This window comes from Oreochromis aureus, linkage group 15 (genome assembly GCF_013358895.1).
Source record: "Oreochromis aureus strain Israel breed Guangdong linkage group 15, ZZ_aureus, whole genome shotgun sequence".
NCBI lineage: Eukaryota > Metazoa > Chordata > Actinopteri > Cichliformes > Cichlidae > Oreochromis > Oreochromis aureus.
In genome coordinates, this window is record NC_052956.1 from 32836332 (window position 1) to 32853704 (window position 17373).

Here is a 17373-nt window from a genome sequence, read left to right on the forward strand (position 1 = left end):
TTCTAAACAAATCTATGTAATAGAAATGCACCAAATAAACTTGTAAACATGTTGTACATTAATACTCACAAGCAATAACTCTCCAAGGCAGAAATGTTTTAAAGAAAATCTAAGGCGACAAACAGCGCATTCTGCAGGCTAACAAGCGACCAGCTTCCTGTTTCCTCTACCCACAGGAACACAGAAAAACCCCACCAAAATATAAGCTTGTGAGTATTCCCATTATGACCAGCAGAGGGTGCTGAAGAGAAAGGACCTATGCATGTCATAACACCTTGTGAATGCCATTTTGAGAGATTTTCTTAAAGTTGTGCTAAAACAACTTCACCGAAGAATTTTCTGAGTGCCTTTCCTGCTGGGCACAAAAGAATCGGTTATGGCCTTTTAAGGACTGCACTGGATAGATATGTACATGCAAAAGCACCTAAACCACCTACTTGATGTCAGGCACTTTAGGAGTGTGATTTTAAGGGTCCGCACTGGCCAGCTCTCCACCGCCGGTTCAGAAGCCCAACCACCTCCCTCGACGGTGCTGCTTGGTAGTCTTCTGCTAGGGTCACCACTGGGTCCAAGCCGGGAATTTGCCAGGAACCCCCTCCGCACACTGTTCCAACACAATTAATTAAACTAGCCAAACTTCCCCTTTTGTGGAGTCAGCTTGCAGCAACTGAGCTGCCACATCATCCAGCCACTTAGCAAAATGATTTTTTGGTGTGTGGCCTATGCGACTCATAACTGCACTGCCAGACATATGCGAAGCAGCCCCTCGCGCCTCTGGGCAGACTAAGGGCTTCCGTCTAGGCCTTCCAGGAAAGCAGCAGGGGGAGCAACAGAGTCCACTCTTTGGCTGGACACCGACATGCCTCTGCCAAAACCTGGAATATCTTCAGGAAGGCTTGAGGATCATCTCCTTCCCCCATCCGATGGATTGTTACCGTCAGGCCAGGGTAGCAGTCTAGTGCCTGGGAGGAGCCAGACCCAGCAACCAGATTCTCCAAAATTTTGGTCTGGCATTTTGCCTGGTCCTGTAGCTGGACTAGTACCTCCACAGGTTGCACTTGTTGCTAGTCTTTCATCACAAACATTTGGGTTTTGGTACCACTTGTGGTGTTAGGACCCAGTACCCACAGTCTTGCAGGTCACTAAACCTTTATTTGGAGGGTACTTTCTGTACAAAATGTTTCCATTTTCCAGTCTTCTCCCAGCTTTCTCAACTCTTGCTCTGTCCACTCTCCTCCTTTCTCTTTCAAGTCCCAGCATGTTACTAACATAGGGGTGGCATGATTGAAATAATGAGCCTCAGCTGTGCCAACCGGCATCCCCTAACACTGCCCCTTGAACACACTGCTCCACCCCTCTCCAGAGACACAAGCCACACCCTACCACAAGTAGATTTAGACAACAAGAAATTCCAAAACCTGAATGACATGAACTATTTAAACTTTGAAAATTCTCCATTTTGCCTATTATGAAAAAGTTGCAAAGTCTGCTGTATTACAGAAGTGGACTGTTTTCTGGAATAGCAACCTGGATGCTCTGGCCCTGTCTACCGATGATCATCAGTGTTGTCATAATGGTAGTAAGCAATAGTTAAAGGAGGAGCTAGAGTTGCTATTGGCTCTTGTAGAATAGGAGGTACTTGAAGGAGGATCAGGAGGACAAGAAACCCCTCCGGAGAGAAATTTAATCAGATCTATTAAAGGTCAGGCACCACAGCACCCAAGGAATTGTAGTTCCGTTCCGCATTTCAACACAAGTTTTTTAAAAAGGAATTATTTGGCAGAATTGTAAACAACACTACTGACCTAAGGACAGTAGCTCCCTTTAGAGGGGAATTTTGATGCTTTTGGTCATATGGTTGGTCTTGTCAACAGCCTTAATAATGACATGTCACTATAAATGCCATCTGGTTAGGCTTAACCCAGGGGACAGCTAGAACTGTATGAATTATTATTATGGCTTGAATATTTTATAAACCACTTCATTTAAACTATGAGGGCCTGAAGCCCTACCTTCCCATGAGGAAATTATATCTCAGTGATGGTAGCTTGTCGGTGGTGTACTGCCTTTCTACCTGCCCATCTGTTTTTAGATGGAAGTAGTGTCAAATTTCTGGTACAACCAGAAATGTCAGCTACTCTTGCTTCCTTTTTTGTCCTTCTTTGCTTTCCTCTACTGTAGAAAAATGCAGTGTGTACCGGAGGAAAACATGTTTGTAGTGTCATAAATTGCAGTTGGATGGCCTGGTGGTTAATTTATGGTACAGTGTTCATGCTAAGGGATACCAAAGTGCCCTTAGTATACCCTCTGCTTGCTGCCTGGAGTTTTTCCCAGTGGACAAGAGGGTTTGTTCGCTATGCCTCTGGCCAAGCCTGACCTTCCTCAAATCCCTGAGTGGGGTGCTTAAGGGGTGCTCCACCTGGGGAGTCTTACTTACTGAGAGACTGCAACGCTCACATAGGCAACGACAGTAAGACCCGGATGTACATGACTGGGAGGAATGGCCTGCCAGATCTATACCCAAGCAGTGTCCTGTTACTGGACTTGTGCGCAAACCAAGGTTTTTCCATAAAAAACATCATGTTTGACATTAGGATGTCAATAAGTACATGTGCACCAGGACACCCTAGGCCACAGGTTGATATTATTGATTTTGCAATCATATCATCAGATCTGCAGAAGTATGTTCTCGTTTGGCTCTCAGCGAAGGCGGTCGCACTTTTCTCCTCTCCTCCTTTCCCCTATCTTCCCTGCTTAGCTGCTTCTGTCCTTGTCTTGTCTCGTGTTTTTTTTTCTACACTTCCCTGGAACACTCTCACAGTCTGTGTCTAAAACCTAAAGAGAACTATGGATTTGATCAACTGGTCTCTGACTGCTATTGACACCCTTTTCTCAACGAGAAGTCTAGGCTCGGGAGAGCCCGAGTGCCCTGGAGGGACTTTCCCTGCCGGATACACGATGGACGGGTGGCAGAAATGGAGGATCGTGTGCCTGGCGGGACTGTCGATCGAGGACGCTGAAGATATCTACCTATTTGGAACCATGATAACAGGGTTCTTGCTGATCGGAGCTGGCTTGGCCCTGGCTTATCGGAGAATTAAAGCGGAGCCGGCTGTTCAGACCCCCACAAAGCTGCCCGCTGACATTGAATTGACGGGACGAGTTGCGGCTTCTCAGAAAGGGCTCACGGACGGGAGTATGGTTAAGAGCTTGGAGGCGATTGCGGCTGCAGTGAATACTCAGAACAACATCTCTGAGCGGATATTGGGACACATCAGGGAAGAATCCGCTCAAATCAACAGCTATGGGCGGAAGCTGGAATACATCACGGATCAGTTGGCTGCAGTCGTGAGGTCTCAGAATCTGCTCTGTGAGCAAAAGAGTGACGAGACCACGGAATTAAAGGTAAACAACATCATGGAGAAGCTGGCAGCTATCCAACGGGAGATGGAGAGACCAGTGTCGGAGTGCTAAAAAACAGCTCGAAATTCTTATGAGTTGTTGGAAAAGAAATCGCCATCACAATGCGGCTACCCCTCCGGCACCAGCTGTGGGCTCAAGGCTGGAGCCGAACAAAAACTCCCTGATAACGACTGTGTTGATACTGTTCCTTCCCATTCCATGCAAGGCCACCTGGGTTGGCTGGTAGACTGTTTACTTAGCCTGGCAGGGCGAAGGACGCTGTCTCAGCTGAACTATGGACACGCATACACATACACTTACACTGATAAGCACACACTCATCCCCCTCCCTTTCCAAACGCCTTCCACGCTTGTTTCCTGCGGGGGAACACGGCGGGTCTATGTGCCACGCTGGAATGATAGCGCTGTGCCGGGCGGCTGCTGTGTTCACTTCGGATTACTCCTCACCCCCCACCCAACCCCGTGGCTTGTCATGTCCTTCATAATGTTGTGCTGTGGACATTCATGTGCTTTTTTGTGCAGAGGAGTTTTTTTGTTTCCTGTTCTCATGCTGTCCTACCATGGAAGCACAGCATGAGTAGGGGTCTCTTTTTTTCCTCTTGTACTTTCTCATTGTAATGTACATTTCAATGGTTTTTTTTCTCTAATGCTACCAATCTCCGACCTGTATCCCCATGTAATGTCTGTGTTGTCTGTGTAAGGTCGGGGGGGTCCCATTTCACTGCAGGGCAACCTGCATGTGACGAATAAAGCTTTGATTGATTGATTGATTGATTGATTGATTGATTGATTGATTGATTGATTGATTGATTGATTGATTGATTGATTGATTGATTGATTGATTGATTGATTGATTGACACTCGGGTAAAGAGCGGTGCTGAGCTCTCAACTAATCATCACCTGGTGGTGAGTTGGATCAGATGGCAGGCGAGGATGCTGGACAGACCTGGGGCACCTAAACGTATAGTGAGGGTGTGCTGGAAATGCCTTTCAGAAGCTCCCATCTTCAACCTGCACTTTTGACAGAGCTTTGACAGCATTCTGAGGGAGACTGGGAACATTGAGCCTGAATGGTCCATGTTCAGTACCTCCATTGATGAAGCTGCTACACTGAGCTGCAGTGGTTGGTGCCTGTCGTTGTTGTAACCCCTGAATTAGATGGTGGACACTGGAGGTGAAGGGAACCATCGTGCTAAAGAAGGAGTCCTATCAGGCTTGGTTATCCTGTGGGACTTCGGAGGCAGCCGATAGGTACCAACAGGCCAAGCGGAATGTGGCTCAGGGAGTGCCTGAAGCAAAAACTCAAAAAGCAAAAAGGTGTGGGAGGAGTTCAGAGAGGCCATGGAAAAAGACTTTCGGACTGCTTGAAGGGGATTCTGGCAAACCGTCAGGTGACTCAAGGGGGAAAAGTGGTGCTCTACCTGCACTGTGTATAGTGCAGGTGGAGCGTTGCTGCCTTTGACTGAGAATATTGTCGTGCGGTGGAAGAAATACTTTGAGCGTGTCCTTAATCCCACTGATATGTCTCCCATAGAGGAAGCAGAGTCTGAGGACTAGGGGGACAACTTGTCCATCACCGGGGATGAGGTCACTGAGGCAATTAAACAACTCCTTGGTGGCAGAGCCACCGAGTTCCTGAAGGCTCTGGCTGTTAGGGCTTTCTTGGTTGGTACGCCTCTACAATGTTGTGTGAAGATCAGGATTGGCAGGGTGGTGTTTCACATCTTCAAGAAGAGGGACCAGAGGGAGCACTCCAACTATGGGGGATCACACTCCTAAGCTTCCCCAGAAAGTCTATGCCAGGGTGGTGGAAAGGAGAGTCCATCTGTTAGTTGAACCTCGGATTCAGGAGGAACAATGTGATTTGTGTCCTCGTTGAGGAACCTGGACAAGATCTTTACAATCTCAAGAATACTTGAGGGTTCATGGGAGTTTGCCCAACCAGTCTACGTGTGTTTTGTGGACTTGAAGAACACATTCGAATGTGTCCCTTGGGGAGTTCTATGGGACATGCTATGGGAGTATGGTGTGTCTGGTCTGTTGCTAGAGGCCATTCGATCCTTATACAACCATCGCAAGAGCTTAGTCCACATAGCCAGCAATAAATCAGACACAATCACGATGGACATTGGACTGCCCTTTCTCACTGATTCTGTTCATAATTTTTATGGACAGAGTTTCTAGGTGTAGCCAAGTGGCAGAATGCCTATAATTGGGTGGTCTCAGAATCTCGTCTCTGCTTTTCATGGATGATGTGGTTCTGTTGTTTTCATCAGGGAGTGGTTTGCAGCCAAGTGTGAAGCGGTGGGAATGAGAATCAGCACCTCCAAGTCTGAGGCAATAGTCCTCAGCCAGTGCCCACTCCAGCACAGGGGTGAGTTACTGCCCCAAATGGAGGAGTTTAAAAATCGCTGGGTCTTGTTCAGGAATGAGGCTAGAGGGGAGAAGAAGATCAACAGATGCAATACTGCGGCTGCTGATACAAGTGGCGGAAATTAGCTTTCTCCGAAGGGTGGCTGGCCTCTCCCTTAGAGACAGTTCAGCCATCCTCAAGGGACTCAGAGCAGAGCTGCTAGTCCTCCACATTGAAATGAGCCAGTTGAGGTACTTTGTGCATCTGTCAAGGATGCCTCCTGGACACCTCCTGGGTGAAGTGTTCGAGGACTTCCTATTTCACAGGAACATGTCTCACTGGGGCAGACCAAGGACATGCTGGAGAGATTATATTTCTCAGGTGTCCTATGAACACCTTGGTAAATGGTAAATGGCCTGTATTTATATAGCGCTTTACTAGTCCCTAAGGACCCCAAAGCACTTTACACAACCAGTCATCCACCCATTCACACACACATTCACACACTGGTGATGGCAAGCTACATTGTAGCCACAGCCACCCTGGGGCGCACTGACAGAGGCGAGGCTGCCGGACACTGGCGCCACCACCAGTAGGCAATGGGTGAAGTGTGCCCAAGCACACAATGACCGAGACTGTCCAAGCCGGGGCTCGAACCGGCAACCTTCCGATTACAAGGCGAACTCCTAACTCTTGAGCCACGATCGCCCTGCACCCCTGGACCAGCTTGAGGTGGCAGGGAGAGCGAGGTCTGGGTTTCTCTACTTAGGCTGCTGTCCCTGTGACATGGCCCCGGATAAGTCAAAGAAGATGGATGGTTGTGTCCATTTCCATAGGTATTTGTTTAATGACAGCTGGGGTTGTCTATAGGCCAATATAAGGCAAATTTGAGAGGCATTTTCGACCTACACAAATGTGTAACATAATTATAATAATACAATTATAGTATCATAATTATGTTTGGAACTGACCCAAACATAATTGTTTTTTCATTTTCTCCATCTAGGCACTTCAGGGCAGACTCACTTCGATCTCCACCTCTACCTATAGTTTAGCAGTAGCTTCCCTCACACCTGAAGGTACTTGTTAATCGTGATGGCTGTGGTGATCCAAAATCCATTCTGTCTATTCACAGAACCCCTCTGTTCCTCAGCACAGCCAATAGTTTCTGCCTCCTCAGCTTGCCTTCTTCCCAGCCACACTTTGTATATGTATACCTAAAACTTGCATCGTGATATCTGAGTCTGCTTGTTAGGTTCACTTAAAGTAAAGTTATTACATCCATATTAGCTTTTCTTTATGCCTCCCTGTTAAATCCAGAATTGCATTTAAAATCCTTCTCCTCACAAGGTCTTAATAATCAGGCCCCATCTTATCTTAAAGAGCTATCATATCATCCCAATAGAGCACTGCTCTCAGACTGCAAACTTACTTGAGATTCCTATGGTCTTTAAAAGTAGAAAGGGAGGCAGATTCTTTAGCTTGGTAAACATCTTATATAGCGCTTTTCTACTCTCCCAGACCACTCAAAGTGCTTTATACAACATGGCACATCTGGTCATTCACACGATTACTTGCTTTATGTTTGCTTATTTGACATGAGGACTGGGGGAGCCAGGGATCAAACTACTAACCTTCCAATCAGTAGATGACCTGCTCTACCTCCTGAGCTACAGCCACCCTTCTAAGCTTTTAAGACCAACTTATATGGAACTAGGTCACAGTTTGGATATCAAAATAAGATCAGAATACTTTACTAATCCCATAGGAAATTATGTGGTCACAGTTGCTCCAAGACAGTAAGAACAGTAACTAACTAAACTAAATTATTAAACTAAACTAAATATCCCAGTATATTGCAAAATGAAAAGCAATTTGGTTTCGAAAGATTTGCCTGGTACCTTTTATCAGCTTGCTTATAGTTGTGTGAGACTTGATGAACACCACCAAGAACCTCAGCATTTCCCAAGCCTGTCAGTCAAAGTAGTGACCCTGGGGGGTAAACTCAAAAATGAATCTTCCCTACCTCAGCTAATGATTCCTGCAACTCAGGAATTGAAAATTACTCTATTCTTCTATGTGCTTTTAATGATTCTGGGGCAAAACAAAACTTTTTGCATATAAATCTACCTTAAGAGCTTAACATCCCTCTTAAACCTTTTTCTTAAGATCTTGCTACAATCAACCATAATACAAAACCCATCTTGCTTCTGCTCTTGGGTAACCATAGTGATTACTTAACTCTGTTCATTTTTGATGCCCCGCACACACACATGTTCTCCTTGCACACCCCTGGCTTCAAAAACATAATCATTGATTGGTCCAAAAATAAAATCGTATACTGAGGGTGCGCTGGAAATGCCTGGCAGAAGCCCCCATCCGCAAGATCTTCAACCCCCACTTTTTACAGAGCTTTGACAGCATTCTGAGGGAGACTGGGAACACTGAGCCTGAATGGTCGTGACATCCCTCTTACACCTTTTTCCTAAGGGGGGAGGCGTTCTACCTGTACTGTGTATAGTGCAGGTGGAGTGCTGCTGACTTTGACTGAGGACCCCCTTAATCCCACTGGCACATCTTCTGTGGTGGAAGCAGAGTCTGGGGACAAGTGGGACGACTCACCTAACTCTGGGTGTGAGGTCACTGAGGCAATTAAACAAATCCCTGGTGGCAGAGCACCTGGGGTGGATGAGGTTCGCCCTGAGTTCCTGAAGGCTCTGGATGTTGTAGGAATGTCTTGGTTGACACACCTCTACAATGTTGTGCCAAGATCAGAGGCAGTACCTCTGGATTGGCAGACTGGGGTGGTGGCTCCTATCTTAAAGGGAGACCTGAGGGTGTGCTCCAACTATGGTGGAACACACTCCTCAGTCTCCCTGGGAAGGTGTGCTGTCAGGGTGCTGGAAAGGAGAGTATCCGTTAGTCGAACCTCAGATACAGGATGAACAATGCGGTTTTCGTCCTGGTCATGGAACACTGGATCAGCTCTTTATCCTTTCAAGGCTACTTGAAGGTGCATAGGAGTTTGTCAAACCAGTCTACGTGTGTTTTGGACTTGTATAAGGCATGTGGCCGTGTGCCTCAGAGTGTCCTGTGAGAGGTGCTTCAGGAGTATAGGGTGTCTGGCCCCTTGCTACGGGCCATTCAAACTATATACAACCATTGCAAGAGCTTGGTCCGCATAGCCGGCAATAAGTCGGATTCATTTCCAGTGGGTGATGAACTCCGTCAGGGCTGCCATTTGTTCCCGATTCTGTTTAGAATTTTTATGGACAGAATTTCTAGGAGTAGCCAAGTGGTGGAAGGCTTTCACTTGGGTGGTCTCAGAATCTCATGTCTGGTTTTTGCAGATGATGTGGTTCTATTGGCTTCATCTAGTGATGGCCTCCAGCTCTCACTGGAACAGTTTGCAGCCGAGTGTGAAGTGGTGGGAATGAGAATCAGCACCTCCATAGTGCTCAGCCGGAAAAGGGTGGAGTGCCCACTCCAGGTCAGGGACGAGTTCCTGCCTTAAATGGAGGAGATTAAGTATCTTGGGTTCTTGTTCACGAGTGACGGGAGAAGGGAGAAGAAGATCAATAGATGGATTGGGGCTGTGGCCACAGTGATGCGGACGCTGCACTGGTCCGTCGTGGTGAAGAGAGAGCTGAGTGTGAGAGCTCTTGATTTTCCAGTCAATTTACATCCCCACCCTCACCTATGGTCACAAGGTGTGGGTCGTGACTGAAAGAACAAGATCGCAGATACAAGCGGCGGAAATGAGCCTCCTCCAAAGGGTGGCTGGCCTCTCCCTTAGAAACAAGGTGAGGAGTCCGGTCACCCGGGAGGGGCTCAGAGCAGAGCTGCTGCTCCTCCACATCGAAGGGAGCCAGTTGAGGTAGTTCGGGCAACTGTCAAGGATGTCTCCTGGGTGAGGTGAGGAGGAGGACTCAGGGCAGACCCAGGACACACTGTAGGGACTATATCTCTCTCTGCTGGCATGGGAACACATGGGAACTGGTGTTTCCACGGACAAGCTGAAGGAGGTCATCATCGGTGTCTGTAATAAAGCAACAACACATGTACCAAGCTGAGTACCTAATACAGTGGCAACATGAGTATCTAAACAGATATGATTATGATTAAGTGCACTGCATTCTGTGTTGTGGCTATGGGTTGTTTATAACTCCTGAGGGCCTCTCTAATAATTTGACAATGAATTTTAATTATGCTGGTGTTAGATTTGTTGAGACTGACTGTGTGATTTGCTCTTATTTGCTAATTTCTGAGGCAGGATTGACGGACTGGTGATAGGGAAAGTGATTTTTTAGAGCATAATAGATTATTTTGGGGATTCCCTTCTATTACATAATGAACCTTATAGAATAATGTTGTTGTATTATGGGAGTTGGGCATTTGGCATTTGTAGTGAGACTAGTTCTTAAACAGCACTTTTCTACTCTACCTAAGCACTTACATGCCTCATTCACACAAGCACTTTTTCCAAAGCTTTCTAGCAAACATTCTCTCTGATGTTAAAACTGAGAGTGGACCACTATTTCACCATTAGTCTTTTTTGTTAACTTTGGTGTGTGTGTTTTTTTAAGGTGTAACCACTGACAAGACTGTGAGAAATTTTGTGGAGGCACCCAGTGAAAAGTTTTTAGATAAATATACTGAAGACTATTTGTTAAACAACTGCTGAGAATTATAAAATAGGTGTTGGGAATAAAATCTTAAAAGAATGTGTGAAAGTACATTGTAAAAGTATTTTAAGAATAATTAAATGTGTTGTGTGAGGCTTTAGACATTGCTTTTTCCTTGAGGACACTGAGGGCTTACCATCGTAAAGCCCTGGTGTTTTGTTTTGTGACGTTTTTGAAGAAGCTGGAATTGGAAAAAATAAAAGAAGCTTTGGAAAAGGAAAATCTAAAACCAGTAAAAACCAGAGGTGGAGTTTAGTTAAAGAAGGCATGCTGAATGATGGTGTTGTACACATGGACGTTGGGCATTAAGTGTCTGGTATCTGATTTTCTGCATAACTTGTAGTTGTTCCCTAAATTTAATAAGAGCAATTCAGAGAGTTTTTTTCAGTGTTTGAATGTTTGGCTGTGGCTCTGTTGCACTGGAGTTTTTTACCAGCAATACACAAGAAGGTTATTCTTCTTTGAGCAACAGAGATTGTTTAAATATGCTGTTCTGAAGTAGTACTAGATGAAAGTGGCCATGTGACTGATTTCAGGTGAGACAGAATCGGCTGTAGCAGAGGAATAGTCAGATTTTGCTCAATTCAAATAAAATGTGTAAATTTTTTCAAAAGTGAAGGCACTAGAAGAATGGTTCTTGCTCAGAAGGCTAAAGGAAAGAATAAAAAGTTCAGCATACCACTGACCCCGTCACAAGACACACACACACTCACACACTTCTTTGCCTTTTTAACTTGAGTCACATGTGGTCTTCAAGCTGCACCTTAGCTCTCTGCACACATGTGGTTTGATTTAGTGCTGTGGAAAGATTAAATGGGAAAGTTGGAAATGTGAAAAAGAGCCATGTCCTTCCTATTATGAAATTTAACTAAATTTGTCAGAAACCAAAGGTACCCTTTAAGAATAATTACCTCTGGAGCCCAGCAACTCTAATGGATCTGGATTATGACTTGGTTTAAGTGGTGATCAAAAAGTGTTGAAAGCATTAAGTGTAGAGTATTCTACAAATGCTATAACAGTGACATTATAAAACATCTAATCTTAAAATTGAAAATGTATTACTGTTAATATTTGGTAGTGCAAGTATAGCCCTGCAGGATGTTCAGTGTGTTTCATGTGTTTTACAGCACGATAAAAATCTGTCACTTGAGTATATGCATAGGAGTTGTACCTTAGTTTTTGGACAATGTCACATTCTTTGTAATCTTGCCTCTGTACACCACAACAGTGGATTTAAAATGAAACAGTCAAGAAGTAGGGGAAGTGCAGATTTTGATCTATAATTCAAGGAGTTAAATTTTTATGCATAGTAACACATTTTATAATATATCATTCACCAAACAAGTGAAACATACTACAATAAAGATAAGCATATATAAATTAAAAAAAAAAATCAAGAACTGTATCTAAGGAAAAATATTAATTTTACTTGGCAAACTTGCTTGTTTATTGCTAAAAAATATTATTCTAGTAATAAGAGCTGTCAAAAATATAAATCAGTCATACTGTCTGACAATTGACCTGCTCAACTCCAGCTACATGCAGGACTTGCAATGGGTTCAGATATAAATAACAAGTGTTATTTCTCTTTAAACTTTAGCAAAAACTGAAACCTAACTGACCATAAGAGGTAAACTTAAATGACATATTATACAATAAAGGGCTATTCTATTCTATGCTATTCTATTCTATTTTAAACATGTCTAAATATGTCTGTTCTACAAATGTTATAGATGAAAAATGTCTTTTGTAGAATAAGCCTCGATTAACATAACATTAATCAAGCCCAAAAATTGTATGTGAGGTAAATAAGTATTTTTGAAAACATCTTAACATAGATGACATAATGTACATTAACAGTTCTTTATTGGCAGGTGTTTAGTTCTAACAACAGCAATGACTAATAATGGCCACATATTAAATAAAATCAATCACTGCTTAAGAAAGAAAAATGTTTATTGGTTAAAGAAGTATTTAAAAACCTTTATTTTACCATCATATACTTACACTTTACAGCAGTGGACCCCACACATGAGCATTGTCTGAATACTTGCAAGAAGTAATTATTGCTTCTCTTCTGTCAGTGAACAACATTACTGTACCTCACCGAGATATTTGGTGATTAAAAGTCTGATGTTATTGATTATAATAATGTCTGTGTTATAAAATAAATTAGTAACATGTTCATCATGTCATCAGAAAACCACATACTATGTGTATCATAATGCTTCTCAATCACCCATGTCTCAGTGCAACTCCTATTGTAGCCAAAATATCAGTTACATATGCAAATACTCCAAAACAATGACCAACTGGCAATTGAAGCAAAACCGCAATAAAAGACATTCAAATTGAGATTTATCTTAGTGTTTGGTAGTTGTGGAGCTACACTGGCATATCTTTATTAGAAATGACTAAATATTAGTCCGCATCTATAAGCAGTCTTCTACAAACTCACATTTTGATTGCGACACAGTTAGCTTGATTTACATTACTAAATATCTACTTCTTAAGCAGCAAATTAAATTGAACTACACTAAGTTTGAAAAACAAAAAAAATCTAATATGTAAAATGCAGAAAATCATTCGAGTGTCTTTGTTTCTCACAATAGGTAAAAAAAAAAAGAACACATTTCAGCAAATGACTGACAGTAATAAAGCCTTTCTTAATAGAACAAACATATTTCGCTGAGTGACAGCAGCTTGCTACCATCATCCCTGCCACCCCTGTGCACACTCCAAAACATGATAAAAGCACTAAAACCTTACACTACACAAATTCAAAGTTTATCAGATAATAAACAATATTACCTGACATATTACCTGATAATAAACGGCAATAAACAGTTTGTGGGGGGCTTTTTTGCTTTACTGAGTAGTAGTCAATTTTCTTTGTCTTAGTGGTAGTTGTCCTAAAGATGTCTGGCAATAAATATTAATTTACAAAACATATAAACCCTTTACTGTTAGTCACTGTCAAAGAATTAACCAAGTTATTTATACAACAGCATTGAACAATAACTTTGTGTTGTGACTAGGGCAACTGACAAATTAGAAGAAATCAACACATCTTTGGGTGAATGAAAATGAGAATGAAAGTAAAGAAACTGAACCAAACTGCACTCATTGGCTGTGATACCACACTTCATAACTGCACTACAAAACTCAATTTTAAACAGTGTGTTCTTGTTATCCCAAATTCTCTATCGCATGACATTTATATCACTTGACCACATTAGGAAATTTAGATGCACAGGTATGAAGATTTGTAGCTCGCTGTCGTTTATCAGACAAATACAGTGTTCACTGATCTCGACTAAACATAAATGAAACTGAGTGGGTAGTAGCCACTTTACAAAACATAAAACGCTGCAAAGCTACTAATGCTTCATGCCATCGTATTTCATGAAAAAGGACATCATCAACTGGAAAAACATGAGGAACATTGAAAGAAACAAAAACAGTAAATCTTTTATGTAATATCAGTAAATTAAAACCAAAGCTGTCAACTTATGGGGCTGTGTTCTTGAACAGATTATTAATGTTGGTTGTGTTAGACTCTTTCAATCCCAATTCGTGTGGCTACAATATTCTCTTGAGGCTGGGTTAAAAGCACTAAAAAGTAAAACTCAGTCAGAAAATACTTGTACCTTTGATATTATTACATAATGGTTTTAATGTTTCTTGAACTGACTAAAAGTCTCTATATTGAAGACGGTGATTGAGATTAGTCGCACCTCTCAAATAAACCTATGTGATAAAGTGTTTCCTGATGTTTCTGGCTTCAACCAGAAATTCTGTCAGCCAGAGAGAGGTGGAAAGAGGAGAAACCGTGTTTTAAACATCCAGGTCATCTGGCCTGGCTCGGCTGCTCATTCTGCTGCTGGCCCTGCTACAAGGCCTGGCATCCATCAACGCTAGCGGCTGCAGCTCATGTCCTGCTGAGGAAGACAGTTTCTTATGCTCGTGGGTATCATCGGGGAAATCAAAGGCTTGTGCGTGTGAGTTTGAAATAGTGCTTCCTCCACCATTCTGTCCAAGACGGTTCTGTTCTGTAGAGTAGTTAGCCCAGTTCTGCTCGTTGGCCTGCTTATTATAATTACGGCACGAGCCAGTTCCCCGCTCCCCTGTGGCAAGCTTGTAGCCAGGGGGGGACATTGGTGAGAGTGGGGCAGTTGGGGATGAGCAGCCATTATAGTAGGCATACTTTGTAGTAGAGAGTTCTTTAGGGGTAGGGCTTAAGGTGCCTCCGCTGGGGTAGAGTGTGGGTTGTTGTTTGCCTTTTACACGATCTTTGATCCTCTTAAAGAACACATAGAAAAGTTCAATGACATTGAGCAGCAATGACACCAGTGAGACCACCAACATGAAAATAATGAACACGGTCTTCTCTGTGGGACGAGACAAAAAACAGTCCACTCGGTGTGGACATGGGTTCCTCTCACAGGTGTAGACTGCACTCAGACTGAACCCATATATGTACCACTGAATAACCAGGAAGCCCACTTCAAACATAGACTTGAAAAAAATGCTCACTATATAGGTTCTAAGGAGGGCTCCTTTCATCTTGACTTTGCCATGTTCCTCAATACCATACTTCAGCTTTTTCATCTCGATTTTCTTTAAAGGTATGTCAACGTCACCTCCGTCATTTTGCACAGCCTTGAGGTCCTCTTCTTTCTTGTTGAGTTTCTGCTCTTTCCTGTTCAGATAGAAGACATGAGCCAGGTAGAGAAGTGTAGGTGTCGACACAAAAATAATTTGGAGAACCCAGAAGCGAACGTGGGAAATGGGGAAGGATTTATCGTAACAGACATTTTCACACCCAGGCTGCTGGGTGTTACACTTGAAGGCTGACTGCTCATCTCCCCAGGCCGATTCGACTGCAGTACCGAGCACCAGGATCCTGAATATGAAGAGCACCGACAGCCAGACCTTCCCACCAGCAGTAGAGTAGGCCTGAACTTTGTCCAGCAGACGACCCAGAGCACTCCAGTCACCCATGTTCAGGGAGTATTAGCTAGTGGGAAAAAAGAACAACGTTGAACTGGTTGTAGTGTACAAACTGTGTTACACAAACAGTGGATAAAAGTTAGGAGCAGGAATTGTTTTTTTAGGAAAGATCCCTAAGATTCTTGCCATTAGCTTTGTTTTGGGTTATTTTTTCCAGAACTATGCAAAAACCTAAATTGCGCTGAATGATACAAAGTCTGATGTCTCATCAGTACTCAAAATAATTTGGTATATTCAGTTTAACGTGGCCTTTAAAAGAGGTCTTATTATTTTAAGACGTCACAGAATCGTTTTCAGCGGGCACACCAAAAAGTAGCAGACTATACTGTTAACTTTACTATCGAATGATAAATCACATGCTTGTAACACATACTACGCACACATTAAGACATGTTACTTCAGAGGGCAAGGGCAGCGTTGGATATATGTTTGTAAGGAAACTTTTGCGGGGAAGTGTGAAACAGCAGCCTAATCCCCATGGTGCCAAAGTAACTGCATGTGATCTCACTTATACATGTAAATGGACTAGTGCTTTCTATCTAACATTACACACATTCACACTCCAGTGGATATGTATCATGCAGACTAGTGCAGCCAGGAGTTGAACCACTAATCTTCTGTTCTCTCTCCTTAGCTGACAGGTTATACACAATGCAATGTCTTTCTGTGTGGAAATGTGAAAATTAAGTTTAGTTTGGGAGTGTTCTGCCTTTACATTTAAATATAAGAAGTGCAAAATTTGAGCTACTACGAATTTAAGGTAAATTAAGAATTCATTGGTATTAGATGGGGAACACATCCCGCCACTTTCCACTTGAATTAGTTTGTTTGATGGAAATGATCAGACAAAGCAGAACAATGGACTCCAACACAATGACCTACTCAGCAGACCACTCAAAAGTACTAAGAGTACTATGGTTTTCATTGAAAAGAAACAATGTTCACGGGGAAAAAAGAGTGAGCCCTAACTCTGAGTTTCCTGTCTTCAGTGACTTTTAAGCAAAGCAATAAATGGCTACAAGAGAGGCAGAGAATTTGAAATATAAAAAGTACTTTCATTAAATTAAAATCGAAAAGAGGTCATTGGCCCACTACATATATTAAAAATCGAGATAGTAAAACACACAAATAAATAAATAAATCTGGCTTTTATCAGCCATTGCTCCTTGTAGATGTAAACCAGGTTGTCGGTTTGATTTCTAGAAAAACGAAAAAAGCTGACAAAGCATTCACCTTGGAGAAAGGGATACTCAAAGTTTCTAAGACAAGGCGCATGTGGTCTAGAGCGCACCGGAGTTTATCCGAATATTTCTAAGAGCAGCAGGCGGACAGCGTTTTCCTTCGGACGCGTTTTTTTAAAAGCCAAACTTTCTTTTACTTACCTGGAAAGTTACAGAGACAAAAAAGGTGGCCCGTTCCCCGCCACTTGGCAAAGTTAAAATCCAAGTTTGGCATCAGTAGGAAAACTGAGTCGAACTTGTCAAACTTCCCTTATAACGGTGCCGTCAGAGAAGTTACAGTCACCTGATCTCTACGTCAAGACCGAAGCCCCTGCTGCTGGGAGGGCAAAGAAAAAAAGACTCCTACAGAAACAGCCAATGTGTGGTGTTTCGAGCTTTATTGCTTCATAAGCAGATGAGAACAGGAACGATCACGTGGAACTAATGTTAAAACGCAGCGTTACAAATACAAAATACCTCGAACCAACAGATATACCTTCTGTGTGCAAACTACTTTATGACATGTATTTGCATCAGTACATCAGTAAGAGAATGTAACTATGTAGTTAGAATTCTTCTTCACATTTCTCTGGCAGCTGGAAGTACTTGCTACTGTGCAGATAATAGTTAAATCAAGGTAAAGAGGTCCATGTGAAAAAGCCAAAAGGTAACGTACACA

The 17373-nt window shown here is 42.9% G+C and overlaps 1 protein-coding gene across 1 annotated transcript; it reads right to left on the bottom strand.

Moving 5' to 3' along the window:
- Positions 1 to 12308: 12308 nt before the first annotated feature.
- gja1b (gap junction protein alpha 1b) lies at positions 12309 to 16989 on the bottom strand. Its single transcript, XM_031741643.2, has 2 exons — positions 16857 to 16989; positions 12309 to 15481 (listed from the first exon to the last, which is right to left on the bottom strand). Exon 2 carries the CDS (start codon positions 15463 to 15465, stop codon positions 14299 to 14301), a length of 1167 nt encoding a protein of 388 aa, XP_031597503.1. The 5' UTR covers positions 15466 to 15481; positions 16857 to 16989; the 3' UTR covers positions 12309 to 14298.
- Positions 16990 to 17373: the final 384 nt, after the last annotated feature.